The 21,842-nt window shown below is 43.7% G+C and overlaps 1 protein-coding gene and 1 long non-coding RNA gene across 2 annotated transcripts in view; one reads left to right on the plus strand and one right to left on the minus strand.

Moving 5' to 3' along the window:
* Positions 1-14,513, plus strand: part of PPM1H (protein phosphatase, Mg2+/Mn2+ dependent 1H) — a 240,002-nt gene extending 225,489 nt beyond the window's left edge. Inside the window, exon 10 of the mRNA XM_054718908.1 lies at positions 14,142-14,513. Within this exon, the coding sequence (XP_054574883.1) occupies positions 14,142-14,289 (148 nt within the window). The 3' untranslated portion in view covers positions 14,290-14,513. The remainder of the gene's footprint in view (positions 1-14,141) is intronic.
* The window catches only part of LOC129149778 (uncharacterized), a 63,141-nt gene continuing 45,771 nt past the window's right edge, over positions 4,473-21,842 (minus strand). The window contains exon 3 of the long non-coding RNA XR_008556586.1: positions 4,473-4,521. This is a non-coding gene — a long non-coding RNA (uncharacterized LOC129149778). The remainder of the gene's footprint in view (positions 4,522-21,842) is intronic.

Here is a 21,842-nt window from a genome sequence, read left to right on the forward strand (position 1 = left end):
GTACATGTCCAATCACAGGATGGATAAACAAAGGATAAAATACAGCTCACAAAGGGGAATGGCCCAAATTTGTGCTCATTAACAGGGAAAAATCTCAAAAACATAATGTTGAGTTGAACAGGCAAGTCACAGAAGAATACACATGTTGTGATTCTATTTACATGAAGTAGAAAACTAGCAGTGTATCATTGGGAGCTGTAGATATTAAAACTATAACAAAGAGCAAGAGAATTAACCCAAAATTCAGGGTAACAGTTGCCTTGGGAGGAGAGGTGGCAGAGAGAGTGGGGTGTGTGCTTGAGGAGGGGCATACAGTGAGTCTTTAACCTTTTGCACTCGGATGTCAAGATTAAAATTACTCTTTGAATGCATCAATAATTTGAAATATTAAAAAAATCCAAATAAGTTTGTATGAAAAGAAACTCCAGTTTTTTATTCTACTGCCGCGCTTTGTAAAATCTGGGGTATTTAAAAAATTAAATCCCGAGTAGAATAAAGGAATCGAGAAAAAAGCAAGCGAGTGCAAAGGGTTAAGATACTTACTGGTAGTGCTCTGTTCCTTTAGCTAGATGACTGGGGCCTGCCTGTTCATGTTGAAGTGCATATATGTAATATACATTCATTTGTGTGTAAACTGTGCGAGGCAGTGAAGTCCAGTGGTTAATGGTGTGGAATCTGTAGTCAGACCGCCTGAGCTCAAATCCTGGTTCTGTTCCTTTGATACACGTAAACTTAGGGAAGTTTCTGAATCCTCCAGTGCCTGGGACGCCGCCTCTGTAACACAAGGGTGCCCATAGCACTTCTCACACGTGTATATAAAGTGAAGTGCCTGCTATACAGTGAGCACCAGTGGGTGTTTGTTGTTGTTATTCTGTTTGAGGCTATTTTTGCATGTTTCTTATATTTCACAACAACAACAACAACAACAACAACAAAATTTTCAGGAAGAAAGTGAAGCTATCCTGTCTCTCTTCCTCGAATTGTTTGGCATAATCATTTTGCTCAGGTGCACAGGAATTGATGGTGCTGCAATTGAAGATTATTTATTTAAATTTGAATGTTTTTTCTCCTGTTGAGGTTTTAGTTTTAATCTGTGTTTTATGTCCTGCTTATTAGCAACATTCTTATGTGGATTTTCGCTACTGTGATTATTTTTGTAAAGCTTTGCAAACCCAGCTGACAGGTATGAGTGAAAAGGCACCCAACACCTTTTTTTTTTAATCTTTCCAAGCTGGCCTGGTCTTGCTTACCAGCCTGTTTCTCTCCATGGCAACAAATGTGCCCTCCAGGGAGTGGTAACCTATGGGTAGGGTTGTCACTGGGCAGGTGCATGTCACGTCAGAGCAGGCTCCTGGGTTCGTGAGAAATGCCGCAGCAGGGCTCACAGTGATCGCCATGGAACAAACAGGGCAGAAACAAAAAAAGTTCTTCAGTTTGCCTTTCAGAGCAGATTACAAACCAATGCCTGAGAAAGAACCCTGTGTCAGACAGATGAAAGAGTTGACAGGAAAAGCTACAAAATGAGCATAGCTTTATTGGTAACATAGATTATCAGGCTGAAGGTCAGAAAAATTCTGGTTGGTTTTTGAGGTCTTAACCTTTTGCACTCGGATGTCGAGTGTGACTCGACACGGTTAGCATCGGTAGCAGTTCGTATGTCGAATTGTATTGAATGTATCAATAATTTGAAATATAAAAAAATCCAAATAAATAAGTTTGTATGAAAAGAAACTCCAGTTTTTTATTTTACTGCCGTGCTTTGTCAAATCTGGGGTATTTAAAAAATTAAATCCCGAGTAGAATAAAGGAATCGAGAAAAAAGCAAGCGAGTGCAAAGGGTTAAGACAGAACTTTGGGGCAAAGCTGTTCTCTTTGCCAAAAGACTGTGATTCAGATTCATTCATTTGGGAAACATTAAGGGCCTATTTTATGAGCCAAGGCCTGCTGGACCCTGGGGAAGATTTTGAAGAAAACAGACCTGGTCCCTGCCCTCTTGGAGTTTAAATTCCAGAGAGGGTTACAGAAGCATAAGGAAGTTACAATATGAGTGATTGAAGAGAGGAATCTAACCTAGAGCAAGGGATGTCCAAACTTCAACCTGAGGAATAAATACAGATAAGCCAGGAAATGCAGGGGTGAGGTGGAACTGGAGGGGAGAACGTGACCCATTCAAGGAACCCAACAGTCAGTAATGGCTGAGGTGTGCCGTTACTAATCAGAAAACATCCTGTACAATCTGATGGCAAAAACATGAGACGGGCATTATTTCCCTACCCGTGTGTGTGCCTTACTAATTTAAGCCATATTGGAAAATCAGAATTGCATAAAATGATGTTCTCTTTCATGGTGACATTTTGCATACATCTGTGTGTAATTTGGAAGGAGGGCGCCACACTCAAGCCCTGGCTTAGTGTGTCCACAGAGAGCTCAGGCCCAAAAGCCACACAAGAGGTGGCCTGCTGGTGCCCTCCCAACAGGAACTGTTCTGATCTTGTTATGCACAATAGAAATACGAGTGGAAGTCAGTCATCCTAATAAGTTTTAGCCTAAATCATCACTTTTGTGGTGAAGAAAGACTCACTATAATTCCAGAGGCTCCCGGAGCCCTTCCTCAGCCAGAAGGATTCAATTCTCCCCAAATGTACCAGGACCACAGGTTTGCTTGTTTAAGCCTGGGAGTCGGGAGTGGAGGGTCCCGGGGGCAAGCCTGAGGAGGCTGAGCAAATAAGGTCAGCCTATTGTGGGCAGCCTGAGAGAGAGGAAAGACAACAAAGCAAGTATGAAGAACAAAAAATGTTTCTTCATTTGAGGTTTTGAATGGGCCTGTTTGACTAAGTTTTGCCAGGTTTTTCTCTGTCTTTCCAGTCATTCTCAACAATCGGCCAGCGTAGTCTTCCTCTCGTGACATCATTTCCAATAAGAAACTTAAAATAGCGTCTCACTCTCCAGAGTGAGTTGTGAGGGAAGAGATGATTAGCATAAAGATGAGTTTGTGAAGTTCTGACCCTTGCACCATCCTCTCGGCAGAGATGGGTAAAAATTAGCTGTGAGAGCTTCTTATCCCCAGTGTAGTAAGTCCTTTTGCTATTTTGAACTGTCCTGACAAAGGAACTAGAAAATTAAAAGGAGGCTCTGTGGACAAGCCAGCATGTGAGTGTGGCAGGGGGTTTCTTTCTCTTTCCTTTTTATTGGAGTTTGCCCTGCAGTGTAGCAGGGCTGGCAGTTCTGTGGATGTGGGGTCATGCAATGAACTGTTCAGAGGAAATATACAAACTGACATTCGAGAGGGGGTTGCTAAAGTCACGGAGGGTGGGCTGCACAGCCTGTAGGTCTCTTTAATTCCAGTAAAATTTTCTTTTGAGACCTGAAGATCCTGAGGCAGCACACCTGGGATTGGCTCTCCCCCTGTGAGGCTGGAGGTTTGGGGGTGAGTCTCCTGGAAACAATATTCAAAATGGGGGCAAGGATGTAAACACTCAAAGAAGATGCTTGATATTTTGTCAGAAAGGAATAAATGATTACTGTTACTAAAAGGAAAGGTCATGGGCAACGTCCAGAGGAACGAGGGCCAAAGAGCAGGTAACCACACATGAAAATGTGGCGTGGATTCACATTCAAAATGCCCAGGCGAAACTCTGCAAGGCTTTGCTGCTCAGTCCTGCACTTCCCAAAAACTGTCTGTGGAAATCTCATCTCTAGCTTGTACCTAACAGCCCTCAGTCCCCCTGCATGATACCCGAGGGACTTGTTATGGGGTATCCTATCTAATAAAAGGGTAATATGCAAATTGGTCATGACACTCTCACAGTAACAACCGAACAGCAGGCTGTGTGGGGTGACCAGGCCAGCAGGGGGGGTTAGCAAGGGATGACCAAATGACTGACCAGCAGACTGCATGGGGCGACCAGGCCGGCAGAGGGGTTAGTGAGAGACGACCAAACGACTGAACAGCAGGCTGTGTGGGGCGACCAGGCCGGCAGGGGGGTTAGCAAAGGATGACCAAATGACTGACCAGCAGGTTGCATGGGGCGACCAGACAGGCAGGGGGGCACTAAGGGATGACCAGATGGGCAGGGGGGACAGTTGGGGGCGATCAGACAGGCAGGCAGAGGCAGTTGGGGGCGATCAGGTTGGCAGGCAGAGGCAGTTAGGGGTGATCAGGCTGGCAGGGGGGCAGTTAGGTGCGATCAGGCAGGCAGGTGAGCAGTTAGGAGCCAGCAGTCCCGGATTGTGAGAGGGATGTCCGACTGCCCGTTTCAGGCTGAAACCGGCAGTCAGACATCCCCTGAGGGGTCCTGGATTGGAGAGGGTGCAGGCTGGGCTGAGGAGACCTCCCTCCTCCCCCAACCCCCCCCCGTGCACGAATTTCATGCAACGGGCCTCTAGTTAAGTCTTTAAATACCAATATACTGTAAACTCCATAGAGCATTTCCCTAAGGAGAGAAGCTTTCTTGATGGTCCTGTTTCAAATGCTGTTCTTCACATCCATGCTCTCTGAGGCTCAGAAAACTGTGTGCCTTGCTAAGGAAGAAAGTCATCAGTGGAGAGTTAATGTTAAAACACCCACCAAACACTGACAGCAGGATACTAATGTAGGTATTAAATGCTAGTTTGTGTTACACTGATAATATGAAATTTATTCTGGCAGAAGACAAAGGGTTTTTTTTTTATGAAATCTTTCCATGAGTTAGCTGAACTAATTTCTACCAGCACCATATGGTTTTCAAAAACTAGGCCTCAAATGCAAAAAGGAAGCCTCCCCTCCCCCAACAGTTACAGGTCTTACTGATGTCATTTGTGTTTGCTCTGGAGTTTGAAGACTAGATAAAATCTGCCTTTCTCTCTCTCAGTGTTTAGCATATTCAGGTCCCTGGGAATTTGGAAGCCAGCCTGTGACCCTGCTCATGACAGCCTCTGAGCAGCACACGCCAGGCCCGCCTTTCCTCGGTGCTGTTTATGTGGCGTTGGAGCAAAACTGTGTGGCCACTTGGTTGGAGCATCGGGGCATTTTAAAGGGTTTGCCAGGAAGGATTGAGAAGGAAATGGCCTATTATGAACACTCACATTGAAATATTTGGGATTCCAACTAAAATAAACATGCACAACCTAAGAAACTGGGGTGCTGGTGCCAGGGGCAGAAAGGTGGGCAGTGCCTGGCCGGCAGTCTTACCCTTTCCTGTGGAGGAGGGGAGCTCTCCCCAGTCTTTGAGCTTGTACCAGCTGGCACACAAACCCTTGCGGGACACAGTGACAGTGTTGCAGACAGCAGCTGTCATGATTCCCGTGTCTCAGTATATTTCCTGAGTGGAGTCCCCGCACCTTGGGCATGAGCGGCTTCTGGGCAGGGCGAGGGACATGTGTGGCTCAGCTCCCAGCCCTGAGCCGAAGACATGCCTCCTCCCTGATGAGTTGCCAGGGTCTGAGCACAACAAAGAGCCCTCTCCCAGTCACCTCCCACCCCCACCCATCCAGTCACCATAGATCCCTGCCAATGTTCCAAAGCCTGGGAGAGCTTTTCTACCTCTTAAATCTAAGAGGCCTGCTCAGAATGCAAAGAGGATTCCTCCTCCTTTTCCCATCACACTCTATTACTGCAGGGCATCAGCAGATGGAGGCTGCCTTTTATATGCAAATATTTGGGACCCATTAATCCCCCAGTTCCTGCCACTCTTGTAAGACCCTGTCTGTACCATCCAAATGGCAAATAGAAGTTCCCACCCAACTAGAACTATTGAGATTTTCAGGCATGGTTGCAGCCTGAGGCCTGAAATGGGCCTATTTTTGACACCCCAGCGCTGATTCAGATGTGGGCTGGTGAGAAACAAGATTCTACAAGAGGTGGATGACTTAAGGCAAAACTCCTGGGAGAGGAGAGAGACATTTTATGTCTAGTGAGTAAAATGACAGCTCACCTTCACTGACCCCTGACCAGGTGCCAGGCACTGTGCTGAGTGCTTTATGAGAAGGACCTCCTTTATTCCTGGCAGGAACCTTTGAGGTCTGCACTACCATTATCCCAGATTTATAAGAAAGAAAAGGGGGCTCCAAGAGGCTGAGGAACTTTTCCAGAGCCACCCATCTGGGCGGTGGGAAAGCCAGGATTGGACCCTAGGCAACCCACGCCCACCCCTGAGCCCTGTGTGTGCTCCACAGAGGAGGTGAAAGAGCTAAGAACAGCCACAGACACAGCAAGGACAGCAGAGACAATTGAGGGTTTATCCGTCTCCTCCACCCTGACATTAGAGGCAGTGGTTGTGAAAGGACTTCTGGCCTTCCAGGAATTCTTCAGCCCCTCTTCCCTTTTTGCTTTTCTTCCCTTCCCTGCTGGCCTTTCTCTGCTCCCTCCCTCTCAGAGCCAAGCCCTGTGAAGTGTGCCAAGTCAGATCCCTCCCCGGCAGCCATTTCTTTCAGCAGAGCTTTGCTGATCAATATTGGAAGCTTCAGCCAGAGAAGCAAAAAAAATGTTCTCAAAATACAAAATCATCTCCCAGGGAGACTCTTCATTAGGAGAGAGAGTACTTGAAATGACTCCCGCATTTCTCTAATGCGGTCTAATCAGGATTCTGAACAAGGCTTTCAGTAGTGGCACTACACTCCTCAGCCAGCTTCCAGAATCACCAGGCTCCTCAGCCTGCCTCAGAGTCCTGGCTGCTGGATCCCAGATCCCACTTCCTGTTCACTGCCTTCAGCTGTACTGTATTCTTTGCTACTCTCCTATATGTTTTGACTCAAATTTTCTCCAGCGCTCCCTACACCCTTCAGTCTGTGGCACGTGTACACCCTTGTGTTCAGCCTCAGTACCAAACCCGTGGAGCCCTCCTATTTTACTGCCACATTAAGCATCTTCTTTCATTGTCAGCAAACCAGGCAGCCCTTGCAGATAGAAACTGGAGAACAAAATGGGAGAGAGGAGAAGCAGTTCTTTCCACTAGAAGTTGTTTCTTCCTGTACCAGCCTTGATATAAAGCAGCCTCGCTAATGGTTTCATGCATGGAGCAAGTTGGCCCTGGAATATGGGTGCTAGTGGGCTCTCAAATGGCCCCCAGCTTGGCTGAGTACTGGTGCCAGGGCAAAGCACCTCCCAAGAGTTGGGTTCCTGGGGTTTTGTTGAGTTAATCAGTTTATGAGGAAAGCTCCCTGCTAGTGGCCGCAATTTACCTGAAAGCTGTTTCTGACTTCATTTCGATACAGGCCTCCTGTAGTGAGAAGGAACCGTCAGGAAACTGGGCCTAGAGTTCAGTTGCACTGTTAAGTTATTGAATGTAGCGTCTAATCTTTCTCTTCAGTTACCTATGCAGACTGCTCATTAGAAAAGCCTGGCAAAGAGAAGGTTTGTGGAAGAGTCTGAGCTCCTGGCAGCAGTGTTGGAAGAAGAGGACCTAGGGATTCTCCCTAAACTTCCCACTCAGGTTGGGGCTGGCCTTCCTTGAAGTACATGGGGCCTGGGTGATCACTAGAAGCCGATGGAAGTGAGTTTTTAAAAGGAGAGAAAAATGGCTGGGTAGACCCACAACACAGTAAAAGTGTGAAGCGAAACTTCACACCACTCCAGTGGTATGGAGATCCTAAGCCAAGAAATTAACAAAACATGTTCTAGGGCTGGAAGAACCCGGGGTGTCCCCAAGTACGTAAAGGCAAATTTTCAAATCTTTATAGATAGCCCAGGGCACACAGTGTTTACAATGTCTAACCCCCTGCTTAAGAGAAGCTTATACCTTACCTTCAAATTCAACATGAGAAGGAATAATCTATAATAATAAAAGAGTAATATGCTAATTAGACCAGACAGCTGAACGACCTTCCGGACAACCTTCCAGATGAAGCCGAGGCTACAAGGGCCGAGGCAAGCTGCCGTGGCTGCAAGGGCTGAGCCCCTTGCACGAATTTCATGCATCGGGCCTCTAATGAGATATAATGGAGCCATCCCTCCAGCACTCCCCCAAAACATACAGGTTGAGAGAAACTTTAAACATGTGCAATAGAATTGGAAGGTAAGAAGAGGTGGCTTTGGAAAAGAACAAAATATAAATTCACAATGATGAAAAAGAAGTCATTGTAATAAAGTAACTCACTGAATGGATTGAATATTAAACTGCTAAAGTAGGAATAGGTGAATTGAAAGATATTACAGGCAGCTAAAAAAGAAAACAGAAAAGAAGCTGGAATCTAGAAGGTAAAAAGAGAAGATCTAATAGAAGTTTATGGAAAAAATATAAAAAACAGAAGGGAGGAAATATTCCAATTACAAAATTCACAGCTGAAATTTTTCCAGAATCAACTATCTTCTCAGTTTGAAGAAGTGTAAAACTAATTTCCAACCAGGATAAATAAAGAAAAAGGAATCCTCATTGTTAGCCGAACTATGTCTTGGTGCAGGGGTGGGGAACCTTTTTTCTGCCAAGGGCCATTTGGATATTTATAACATCATTCGAGGGCCATACAAAATTATCATCTTAAAAATTAGCCTGCTATATTTGGTCAAACATTTAATTAACTCACCGTAATGCCTTGGCAGGGCCAGACCAAGTGATTTCTTGGGCCTTACGCAGCCTGCTGGCTGGACATTCCCCACCCCAGTCTTAGTGGAATTTCGTACCATCAACAAAAAAACAAAAACAACAATTTAAAAGTGACCAGTGAGAAAAGACATCTTATAAAGAAATTATACAAAACAGACTTCTCCTCAACAAAAGAAGTAAGAAGTAAACAGAATATTATTTCCAAACTGCTGATGGGAAATAATGGCCAATCTAATGTTCTATATCCAATAAAGCTATCATCCAATATTAAAGGCAAAAATAAAGAATTTTGTGGTCCAAAGATTGGGTGAGTTTATCCCTCACAAACCCCTGAAGTACTTCAACAGAAGAAAATCAAATCCAGAAGGAAGGAATGAACTTCCAAAGGCAAAGAAGTTAGTATGTTGGTTTCTTTATATAAGTTATAAATGATGATAGTGGCTAGTAGTCTTGAAAAACAAGTTGAAATTAAAATAGTAGGTAGTAACATGGAAGATGAAAGAGGGCATTCTAAGATCCTTTATTTTCAAGAGGGGAACATAAATATTAACTCATATATGAAAAATTTAAGCATAACTGCTAAAAGAATAAAAATAATAAACTAACATTTCTAAACCAGTAGAGGGAAGAAAAATATATTAAAACTATCAATCTGACAGAAACAGGAATGAAGGAAACGAAAACATAAGAAATAGAAAGTACGAAATAAGTGTGTCTGTCTATTAACCTATCTGTGTTTATGAGTGATGGCAAAACAGATTTACCAGTAACTTATATCTTAATCACTATAAGGTTATCTTTATTTTATTTAACCATGCACCACTAATAAAATACACTTACAATAATAAAAAGTGTAGAAGTCCTACTCTGCCTTATGGATTTATCATTGAAAATATCAGGGTGAGCCCTAGCCAGTGTGGCTCAGTTGGTTAGAGCGTTGTCCAGTGCACCAAAGGGTCACAGGTTTGATTCCCAGTCAGGGCACATACCCAAGTTGCGGGTTCAATCCCTGGTGGGGGTGTGTACTAGAGGCAACCATTTGATATTTTTCTCTCACATTGATGTTCTCCCTCACTCTCCCTTCGTCTGTCTCTAGAATCAATGAAAAATATATTCTCAGGTGAGGACTTAAAAAGAAAGAAAAACATCAGGGTGAGAGTTAGCATTGAAAATGACTATGGTTTCTTGCCTAAGAGACTGAGGATACCATTAATTAAGGATGATAGAGGGGAAAGACCCACCTTGGAAGTGAAAAGAAGTTAACATTTATTGACTTCTTCCTAAGTCTTAATTGGGGGCTGCAAAAGAAATTAGGAAGAGGCATTGGAGAGAACTTGTGCCATGTGTCATGGAAGTCCAGACACAGGAAGAAAATTTGAAGTGTGTGGTGGCATGGCAGCTCCAAGAGGAGAATTCAAGAAGAAAGGATATGAGACTTCAAAGATAAAGAAGATGATCAGCAGTATCTGTATGGAGAAAGGGTGAGAGCAGAATGAGTATTGAGAAGAAGCCTTTAGGTCAAGCTTTAAGAGAACAGACTAATTGAGTATTGGGCTTACTGGTAAGAGATTAAGGCAAAAAATGGGAAGAAACCAAGGGAGCAAGAATGGATTTCTCTCTCTCAAGAAGTTTAACACTGAAGGGAAGACAATGGATGTTAAGAGAAATGCAGGCTCAAGGGAAATTATCTTGGAATAGGCAACAACCACTTTTAAGAATAAAACTTTAGCCTGGCCAGTGTGGTTGAGCGTAAACCCCTGAACCAGGAGGTCACAGTTCGATTCCAGGTCAGGGCACGTGCCCAGGTTTCAGGCTCAATCCCCGGTGGGGGGTGGGGGGGGGGGGCGCAGGAGACAGCTGATCAATGATTCTCTCTCATCATTGATGTTTCTATCTCCCCCTTTCGCTTTCTCCCTAAAATGAATAAAAACATTTTTTAAAAAAAGAATGAAAATTACCTAGAGCCTTCAGGGAAATGAATTTCCTGGGTAACCATCTTTTTGAGGTAACCTAATGCTGCCTTTTAAAATACCAAAGCTAAAAAAAAATAATAATACCAAAGCTAGCCCTGGCCAGTGGGCTCAGTGGTTAGAGCATTGGCATGCAGAGGGTTGCAGGTTCAAGCCTGGCCCCAGTCAGAGCATGTGTGGGAGGCAACCAGTCAATGTGTCTCTTTCACATCAATGTTTCTCCCCGCGCCCCCCCCCCCCCCGCCCCTTCTACTCTAAAAAATCAGTGGAAAAAATATTCATTCCTCAGGTGAGGATTTAAAACAATAATAATAAAATAAAATACCAAAGCTAATTTTGACCATTTTTACAATACCCAAAGTCACTAGCAATAGCAATATCAGGGTGGTCTATTGCCTTTAACTATGAATGATACTCTTTCATGACTTAAATAAAACCAGTTGGACGTTGTTTAACCTTGACCTCTCGGTCATTGTCCCTTGAATACAGGACCTATTGAGGCCTATAGGACTATTTGCCTCTACACTAGCAATAGGAGCTATCTTGAGTTCTTTTATGTTTTTTTTTTATATCTTTGAATATCTTCCTTTTATTGACAGTGATCTTTTCCCATAATTTGCCATAATTTTCTATGTCTAGTCTGCTCATAAACTGGATTAAGGTGTGCTCAACCCTGACAGATGAATCTACTTGGTATATTAACTTAGCCAAGTTTCTGAATTTGAAAGGCTAATCACCAGGATAATAAACATCACCCCTGTATTTATAGTAGCCTTTCCGTATGTGGTTAAATCTCAGATGTACGATTTAATATAAAACCAAGAGTAACCAAGAGCATCTGAGAAACTCTACTGAATATAGTATATGAGCTGTAGTATGTAAATTTAGGGACATTTTATTTGTCTCTTTAGTCAAAGACCTCTTTGGAGGCCTGTTTATTTCCTGATCTCAACAGAAGAACTGGAAGAGAGGGCTACCTAGCCCTCAGGTGGAACAGAGATCTCTGCCTCTAAGCTGATAATGCTTTCAATACCAGTAGAAAAAGGGGTATCTCTCCTTCCCACTTAACACCTGTCCTCCAGAAGAAAAAGCGTTTGTTGTGTGTGAACTAAACAGCCTCTGCTTTGTCACCTTCTGTCTGCTACCTGGGCTGTATAAGTAAACTTGAGTTTCATAGACTCTACAACCTGGAATCTTAACAAGATTGAGATCTTTCCCTACAGACCTTGGTCTTAAACAATGCAACCACGGGGCTAGATGCAGATCTCTTTTAACATGAGAATTGATAAATTCATAAAGGGTTTTAACAGAAGAAATGGAGAGTTTCTGGTTTTCTAATTCCATAACACAATTGTGAAAGCAAGGCAAAGACATTCCAAGGAGGGAAAGGCCACTGGTAATATCAGCATGTCTCTTATTAAAGGTCCAGGGGCTGGCTTCTAGGAGGCCTTCCTTGTAGGATGGCATTTGTTATCTTGGTGATTTACTGGAGTCTAGTTTTTAGCTTTTCAGGTTCAGAAACTAGTTTAATCAACATACAAAGAACAGATTCGTTATCAGAACTTGGCTCACCTTAACCAAGCTTACAAGATTGATCTGCAAACCAAAATGCCAGTTGACATTTATACAGAAAAATATAACTGACTGATATTCTAAAACTACAAGTGATTAGCTTAGTCTTTCCCTGTAGACAGGCCTGTACAGGGAGGCAGATCATAAACTGATTATTGGTGAACATGAAATCAGAAAAAGGTGAATCATGTTTAAGAGAGTAATCCATCCACAATATGGTCCTACTGGTGAAACTAAATTTCTTTGAAGTCTGCCAGCAAAGACTCTCTGCCTGATCAGTATTTCTATAGGCACCTGCCAATGTTTTGTCTCAGGTTTTTTGCCTCGAGGTTAACCTATGCCCACACCCACCCAAATCACCTCCCACATTTGTCTTTCACTACGTGTTAATACTTTCCATCAGCTTTATCAGTTATTCTTTTTTCTTTTTTTAATATGTTTTATTAACTTCAGAGAGGGAGGGAGGAAGAGAGAGAAGGAGAGAGAGAGAGAGAGAGAGAGAGAAACATCAATGATGAGAGAATCCTTGATCGGCTACCTCCCACATGTCCCACACTGGGGATCAAGCCTGCAACCTGGGCATATGCCCTGATCAGGAATTGAACTGTGACTTCCTGAGCCATGGCAGCCAGGCCATTTATTCTTTTTTCTTAAGTTTAGAGTTTAAATCTCAGTGAACAATCTTATTTTCAAGTTTTTGGAGCATCCCTCACTGACATTGGTCAAGAGGAGAGTGTAGCATAGATAAGGGTGGGTGGAACAGCTCACGCAGACCAGGATTTACCAGTCATTTACCAATAAAACCTTTCCATTTTTACTATATTTCTATGCTACATGTATATCATTAATGTTTTTCTTTAAGTCAACTCACTTTTTAAAAAGCAAATTTTACCCCCACCATAAATGGAAAATGACTATCCTTTGTCCTAAAAGGAATGTGGTCCTAAAAATAAGCATAACTGAAAATAAAAGGTCTTATTTTTCCCGTGTACTTTTTTAGCTAGACAGTGTTTGCCATGGAAAACCCTGAGCCTGAGCAAGTCCGTGCACCAAACTGAGACTCTGTCCTTACCATCATTATAAACCTCAAAAGAGGACTGAACAACAGATTAATTTAGGTTACTTAATGCACCTGGTGTCTTGTCCAACTACCATCTAAAAAATCCTATACAGGCAGTCCTCGGGTTACGTTGGACTCGACATATGTCATTTCATGGTTACATTGCCATCTCCCATTTATCTATAAAAAAAAAAGGTTCTGTCATTTCGACATGTACATATGTGCTTTATGTTTTTTATTATTTATTTACCACAAGTAAAGGTCAGGAATTATCTTTCTTTTAAAATTTTTTTACTGTTTCACTTCATTACTGCTCCATGTGAGTTACGTAGTGTTCATGTAGATGGGTTCCGACTTATGGCGAAAATCGCGTTACGTCACACTGTAGGAACGGATCTCCAATGTAACCTGAGGACCTACTGTATAATAAAACCCTAATATGCAAATTGACCAAACGACGGAACAACCAGTCACTATGACGCACACTGACCACCAGGGGGCAGACACTCAATGCAGGAGCCACCCCCTGGTGGTCAGTACACTCCCACAGGTGGAGCACCACTCAGCCAGAAGCCGACTCACAACTGGCAAGCGCAGTGGCAGTGGCGGGAGCCTCTCCCACCTCTGCTGCAGGCAGGCGGTAAGGAGCCAGGGGTCCTAGACTGCGAGAGCCCCGGACTGCGAGAGGGGTGTCTGACTGCCGGCTTAGGCCCGATCCTTGGGGGGATCAGGCCTAAGCCAGCAGGCGACATCCTCCAAGGGGTGCCAGACTACAAGAGGGCCCAGGCTGGGCTGAGGGACAACCCCCTCCCCCCCGTGCACAAATTTCATGCACCAGGCCTCTAATAATTTATATTACGCATCCCACATGTGGAAAAAGGTGACCTAGTCTTTTGAGACTTTAAGAGTATCCAAAAACTGTTTATGTAGCTGTAGTGATACCTTCTTTCTAGCCTTGCCTGACCCCAGCTTTTGCCTGGTGCTGCACTGATGGTCTTGCTCTTGCTTCTCCCTGCACAGGTACACACTGGCAGCTCAGGACCTGGTGATGCGTGCCCGTGGTGTCCTGAAGGACAGAGGATGGCGGATATCTAATGACCGACTGGGCTCAGGAGATGACATTTCTGTATATGTCATTCCTTTAATACATGGAAATAAACTGTCATGAAAACAACTCAGGGGATTGGAAGATCAGAAGGAAGAAAGCTGGGATGCCTCTTGGCAGGGCAGGACTGGGAAGTGCCCCAGCAGAGTTCCAGATGGTGCCACCTCTTCCCAGCCCCGATGGAGAGTTCGCTGTCCAAAGGCCTCCGGCTGTGTTTCAAGAGGATCAATAGGTTTCAGTTACCGCTTTAGTTAACAGGTCTGGATACTCAGCAAAAGCAAAAACTAAAGGCTGCTACTGAGTGTTGTTTCTTTTGGTTCCTTCAATAGGCCTCCTAAGTGGCCATTGCCTATTTTGGGCACATAATCATATTTATTTTATCTGGAATGCTAGGGCAGCCATTTTCAGGTGTAACTGGCAGAAGACTCGTCGTCTGTCAAGCTGCCAATTTGTCTACGGGTTGGAACATTGGGGATCATGCCTCAGAAAGTGTGAGCACCCACCTTCTACTAAGCCTGAGATTTATTTCAGGGAATGCTATCTATGTGTGTGTCTCTCTCTGTTCTTTCATGATGATGATGATGGGGTGAGGTAGGGATTTTTTTTTTTTTTTAATTTCTTGAATCTTAATTGTTTCCATAGATCAGGCCTGGGACTTTCCAACTCCTTGCTGAGGAATTTGTGTGTCCAAGTCCAACCCAAGCTGTAGCCATATCCTGTAACCCACACCACCCAGGCAGACCTCTGGAGCAGTGCCCTGGCTAACAGAGTGCTGTCTTTGTTGTGTAATAATTTGTTTCTAGGTTGATTTTTTTTTTCTCACTATATCAGTGTTTTCACGAAATCTGGGGTATTTCTTTGGGCCAACAGTTCCTCTTTTGTCTTCAAGGCTCTCCCTTCTGTTGTTTGAGGTTTCTGTTGGTTTCTGAATCTGGGTTTTCATTTCTGGAATGATTGCTTCCAGACCCCAACCCATCCTTGCTGTGCCACAAGCACACATGTAAAGCAGTTTTTAATAGAGCTGTGTGGGAAGTCCCTTACTGTCAGTCAGTTCACCACACCTCATTTCAGAACCTTTCCTCCACTTTGGATCCAGGTTCCATGGGCTGCAAGGGTTCCCAGGCCCACTCCAAACAATGTGTAAGTATCACAGTCTGTCGGGGAACAGCAGGCCCTCTCCCCACCATCTTTGGACAAGACCCACTCAGACTGAATTTGATGAAACAGAATTTGAATTGGGTTGCCTGGCCATTCACATGCTATACACCTGTTCCTTCTCCACGGAATCAGGTCCCAGCCACCCAACCACTCAGACCACTGTTCCCTCTGAGTGTTCCTCACGGAGCATCCACAGAAGCAGTGGACAGATCAGATCTGCCAGGTGCTTCACTGCCCGGAGGAACTGAAAAATAGATGTTTAGCAATCCCTTCTATCTCTTAGACTGCTGCTCTGCATGGGTACCTTGTCGAGCAACATCCCATTACTGAGCCTTCTTCCTGGAGAGCTCCTGTGGTATCACCACCTTCTGGACAACTTCTTGTAATTAAAACATTCAATGAAGAAAGAGTCATTGGGGTGGTCTCCCAAAATGCTGGAGAGCCAATTCCAGTTCTCATGTTTTTGAAACCCTGCCCCACAGGAGAGGACAGGACCTTTACCTGGGAGAGTTCATCGCTGGCATCCTTGGAGTGATAGATATTTTTTTAGGAATGGCGTGGAGCCTTCCTATTCTATGTTCATCCCACAGTGTGGAAGCAGTGCTCAGCCTGGTGGGTGAAGTACTGTTGGAATTCATCCATCAGGTGGTTGCCAAAATATTATCTGGGAAGAACTGGACTACAACCTTGTCAGGCATCCTCTTCATCTGGTAGCTTCCCTCCTCCTCCGATAAATCTTAACTACCCCAACCACTCTGTGGAGAGAAGTTGATGGTAGACAGTTTGCTTCTCTGGCAGAATATTATGCTATGGAAAAACATGCAGGCATTCTCCAGCAGTGTGGTCCATTTTCTGTTCCTGCCTTGACTCCCTAATCCACATACAAATGGGAATCTTGAGAGTTTCCCTTGGAGGATTCCAAGTTATCAGCTTTAGGAAGCAGTCACCTCTTTCCTGTGTTTCCATTGCCTTTCATTTCTTTTTCCTTTCCCGAGCTTTTATGTACTCCCTGTCTTGAGTTTTTCCAGTTTTAATTGAGCCACGAGAGCCAGAGTGTCGGTGCAGACCTGTAGATATGACAGCCTTCCACTTAATTCATCAATTCATTTACTGCCAAGGCATGTCTCAGGAAAAACTCTGGAACCCCCTTATTCAGTGTATCCTAGTCTTGCACATTTAGTCCTACTGCTTTTAGTTGGGTACCTAGGAATTCTTTTCATAAGCCCTTTGGGTAGGGCTATGATCACTACTATGATCATTCAGGTAGAATAGTACCTGAATGATCATAGTAGTGTCTCGCTGATCTAATTGTTGCAAGAAAGAGCTCAGTAGCAAGCTGAAGCCATGATTCTATTGGGAGTATGGGAGGAAAACTAAAAATGAGGTGAATAAATCAAATGTGGAAAAAATTATTTGTTATGCTCATGGAAAAATCTACCCAGTACTAATACCGCTCTGTGCATTGGAGCTTACTCGGTTTTAGCTTTATTTTTTTACCCAGACCCTATATCCCAGAGCAGTAACCGTGTCTATATAACAGGTAGGCGCCTGGGGCATTCCTGGAAGGGTCTAAAGGCAACACACTCAAAATTCTGCAGAATGTACGTATACATGGTTCTGAAATCTTCTGTATCTGAGTTGTAGCCAAATCTGCTTGTCCTCATAGCCTCAGAGGAAGTCTTGTTTTCCTAGTCAAGTCTTTATAGTTGTCTTGAGGTGTGTTCGGCCACTTCCTTTAATGAAAGGCTCTTCTAGTTCTAACTCTTGTTGTTGGGCTGGTCCCTGCTCTTTCAAATATTTGACACTCTCTTAAAGAGAGCAAATTTATACTTCATCCACACTGCAGCATCTTCCCAGACAACAGCCAAACCTTTGTTATCTGAATACCTGAAATCAGAGCAGTGCCAGCAGTCAGAAGGAGGAGGGGATGTTCTGCAGTAGTTGTGTTTATAGAGCTGAAAATGGATAGAGCTGAAAATCGGCTAGGCCAACTACTAATAAGACAAAGCTCCCCCCTCCCTCCGCCTGCCCCCTTCCCCAAAGTGGGAATTTCAGTTATTTTCCACAGTATTCAGCTTTGGGAAATTTAGGGTGCTTAATTTATTTAATACTTAGCAATTTACCTCCATGGGACTATGTAAAATCAGCTGTGCTCACTCTCTTCTTACTCTTCTAAGTATTCACTTATTTTTGGGAGACCTACAGCAATAGATAGATATTGGTAGGCAGGGATGAGTGTCCTGGTTCCCAGATTTGGCCTAGGATCATGGCCATTCAGGTAGGGTTTTCTGGTTTACCAAGAGGACTAGGAAGAAAACACTTAAAAAAAAAAATCTCCCAAATCTTTAAAACTCTTTCTCCTCTTGATCTCACCTCCTTTCGCATCTGCCCATCAACTTTATTTATTTATTTTTTTCTTAAATATAGCAAAGGATACTTATAATAAGCATACCAAAGAGGACAAATCTACGTGGTTATCAGGAATCAAAATAATAAACGAAATAGCAGACACAACAGGAATTCGCACACCAAACCCATACAATGATATCGTAAAACGTTCTCTGTGCTCTAATATGCTATAAGACCATCGTGGTTTACAAGTTATATTTAAAGATTGATGGATTAACTCGATATTGATGAAGATGTTGTACTAGGGCTGTTAATCTGCTATTGCTTTCAGTCTCTCTTGACAATTCAGTCTCTCCTCGCCTTGATCTCCCGGTGTGTAAAGGAAATTTTTCAATTGCTTCCAAGCAGTCTAATGTACCCTTCACTACAAGTCCAAAGAGGGACTCAGACACTGGGCACACTGCCGGACATAAATCAAGAGGCATATATGGTCAACAGCAAACTCCCTCAAGGTCTACAGGAATCCCATTCTCTGTTAAACACATTGTCTCGAATCCTCCACACGGTCCATGGACTGAGAAGATATCATCAAGAGGCTTATAGTGGATAGCACCAGGAATAGTACCTGAATGATCATAGTAGTGTCTCGCTGATCTAATTGTTGCAAGAGATAATTGTGTCATTAAATTTGTAGACTCAGCTCCACATAAATTGGATCTTTCAACCTGCTCTATGATTCTAGGCTCACCCACAGTGTTTATTACAACTTTAGTTATGTGGCAAATGTCTGTCACTCCTTCTATGTCACTACAATTAAATCAATGCTCCTTAACACAATAAAGGCTTTCAGTAAATGTGATAAGTGCCAGAACTGAGAAAGGGGGATTGAGTGTACAGTTGAATGCATTTGGCAACTGGACCCCTTCATGAAGGAAATCGTGTCTCTGGTGTCACTCCTCCATTTCTTACCAACCACAAATGGTTTAAGCATTTCAATTAGTGAATCTATGTCTGGGGACAAAGATGATTCTCATTCAATATTATCCAATTTCATTCTCCTCATTATCCTTGTAACTTCTGGAGATTACGACACTAGTCCAACAAGCAACAATTTCGCAATCAAAGCGTTTCTAAGTGAAGTTCCAGCTGGTAGCAATTTGTCCAGTACTCCTACTTTTGAAGTTAAGTCAAAAATTTGGTTTCCATCTGATAAAGAGAACATAACATCACATACCCATCTGAGCACTGGAGATGATGTAGGTATATGGGAAACTGCTTTTAAATATGATGATACTGGCTTGACCAGACTTCTTCGAAGATTACCAGCATACCAAAAGGAGATCATTATCAGGTGCCCTGGTAGAGGTGCAAGGTGGCTCAATGAAAATCTCTCAAGGTGACGTGGTGACTGCCCTGAGTCCAATAGAGAGTCAAGTTCCCGTGACTCTTGGTAAAGTGACATGAATATCTCAGTCCCAAGTTTGAATCCTGCAGCAACAGAAGGATCACTATATCAGCTAATTGGTTCTGGCTTTGCTTGAGCTGGAAAATGTTCAAGTGGTATACCCTGGTAGATCAGGGATTTAGATAGTGAAAATGAATCTTCTTTGATTTCTTTCATGCATCCTGGACAGTTTATAGTAAGGTAATAAGTTTTGTTTGCAAGAGCGCCAAAGTGGAGTTGAGAAAATAGTAAATTCAAGCCATGTAAGAAGGCTGCTTGGAAGTGGATTGTATAATCCTTTTGTGACTTAGCAAAGTCAGTCATGTAATTTGTTGTGAAGCCAATATGTGTAGAAATAACATGAAGGCTTCCTGCAAGGCCTGCTCTGTCATCAGAAGCAGTAGGGAGACTGTGTGTGAGTGTTCCTCCCATAATAACTGAAAGTTCTGGTGTGTGAACTCCTTTTTCACTCAATAGTGTAGACAATAGCGTTGCTAAATGTTGGCCAACAGCACCCTTAATATTAATCCAATCACAGGTAGATATGAGATCTTCTGCCATTTTCCCTATGCAGCCCTCAGGTAGCCCTGTTATTGCCCCTCTATTAATCTTTACAAATGTTCTTGACCCTATATACAGAGGCCTCTTGCCCCTAATCATCCATAGCCTTGGGAACAACTCTTCCTGCCCATCAACTTTAATTTACAAGGCCACGAGTGGTCAGTGGTTTTCTTTCCATCACAGTTGGAGGATCTTAATGTTCCTTAAATGACCCAGCAGTTCCACTCTTTTCGGAGTGAATCTATTAAGCTTTTATGAGTTTCTATTTTCAGTAAGTTAGTGCTTCTGGGACACTTGGAGAAAGCAGTGAGTCATTGTCTATGCAAAGAACAGCCAGGCTGACCCAAAACGTTACCAGATCTAAGAAAAAAGTAAAAAGCATACAATAGGAACTTGGACTTTTGAGGATTTACAATTGCAGAGGAATTTTGCAGCCTGCACACCATAGCCCATCTTGCTGAGCAAACTGGTTTTGTGTTGGTGACATGTGTACACGGGGATTTTTCAAGACACTACATGAGCAGCTCCATTTGCCTCTTATGTGAGCACCATATCTGAGTGCCAGTCTGAGGAGTACTGCACTTTCTAATTCATGGCGTTATCTGTAAATAGCTTTAATTTTTCATTTGCATCTTAGATGCAGTTTTGTTCATGCAGAGACCAGGTAGACAGTGACCAAATGAGGCTGTATGTGTTGTTTTCTACTATGATGTACTTGAAGGAGAACCTTGTGTCCTCCACTCTTCTAATCCTCCATAGTATTTTGTGTTTGTTTGAGGCGTCCTGAGGTTACTCCTTCCCTCCTGTTTTGCCTCCATTTTCTTTGTTTCTTCTGGAGACCCAGGGAAGCCAGTGGAGACCATTTGTAAGGAATGTATCATAAGGTCTGGGTTTCCAGAAACACCTGACGTGCAGTGAATGAGAGGAATATGCCTGAAAATGGTTTCAGAACCATGTACCTTTATGCTTTGTGATTGTGAAATCTTGACTTTTGTAGCCCAAAAGTGAAAACTGTGTAGTAATGGGGATCTATTTTGTGTGTTTCGAAACTTAGGTGCAATGTTCCCTGGAAAAAGCTAAAGAAATGTATATGCTCAATTATGTTTTAAAATAAAATATTATATATATGTATATAGGACACCATTAGCAAAATTTTTTGTGTCACTTCTTTAATCCACTATAAAGTTCCTTCATATAGGTAATGGAATGAGGAGAGAGTGTCATGGCCTAGTAGGGAGTTATCAACTGTGAACATTCAAAAGTAAATGGAACGGATGCCACCACTAACAATCCTCACAGGAACAGCAGCAGTAAAGGCTACACATTTCAACAATGCCACCAGAAGAATGACCATGGATATTACTCCCAAGAGGTATTCTTTTTTATTTTATTGGGGTATAATTGACATACAATATTAGTTTCAGGTATAAACATAATGATTTGACATTTGGATATATTGTAATATGATCACTATAATAAGTAGTTAATATCTGTCATACATAGTTACAGATTTTTTTTCCTTGTGATGAGAACTTTTAAATTCTACTCTTAGCAACATTCAAATATGCAATACAGTATTATTAACTACTAGAGGCCCAGTGCACGAATTCGTGCATGGGTGGGGTCTGGCTGGCCCAGCTCCAATTAGGGCTGATCGGGGCTGGGCCTGTTGGGAAGAGGAGATGGCAGGAGGTTGGCCAGCCCGCCCGCCCGACTGTCCTGATCAGGGCCAGGCCAGCTGGGGGAAGGGGCCACAGGCAATTGGTCCATGGGCCCCGCCCCTGATTGGGGGTGGGAGGCCGATTGGGGGTGGGGCCGGCCACGGGGAGGGGCTCTGGGCGGTGGGCCAGCTGGCCACACCCCCAAATGGGGTGGGGGATGCCGATCAGGGGCCAGCGCCTGGCAGAGGGGCCATGGGTGGTTGGCTGCCTGCCCTGCCCCTGATGGGGGGTGGGGGGGGTGGGAAGGGCTGCAGGAGATTGGCTGGCTGGCCAGGGGGAGGGGCTGCAGCCCAGAGTGGTGGGGGCCCATTGGGGGCATGGCTGGCTGGGGGGAGGGGCTACAGGAGGTTGGCTGGCCAGCCCCACCCCCTATTGGGGTAGAG

This window comes from Eptesicus fuscus, chromosome 7 (assembly GCF_027574615.1).
Source record: "Eptesicus fuscus isolate TK198812 chromosome 7, DD_ASM_mEF_20220401, whole genome shotgun sequence".
NCBI lineage: Eukaryota > Metazoa > Chordata > Mammalia > Chiroptera > Vespertilionidae > Eptesicus > Eptesicus fuscus.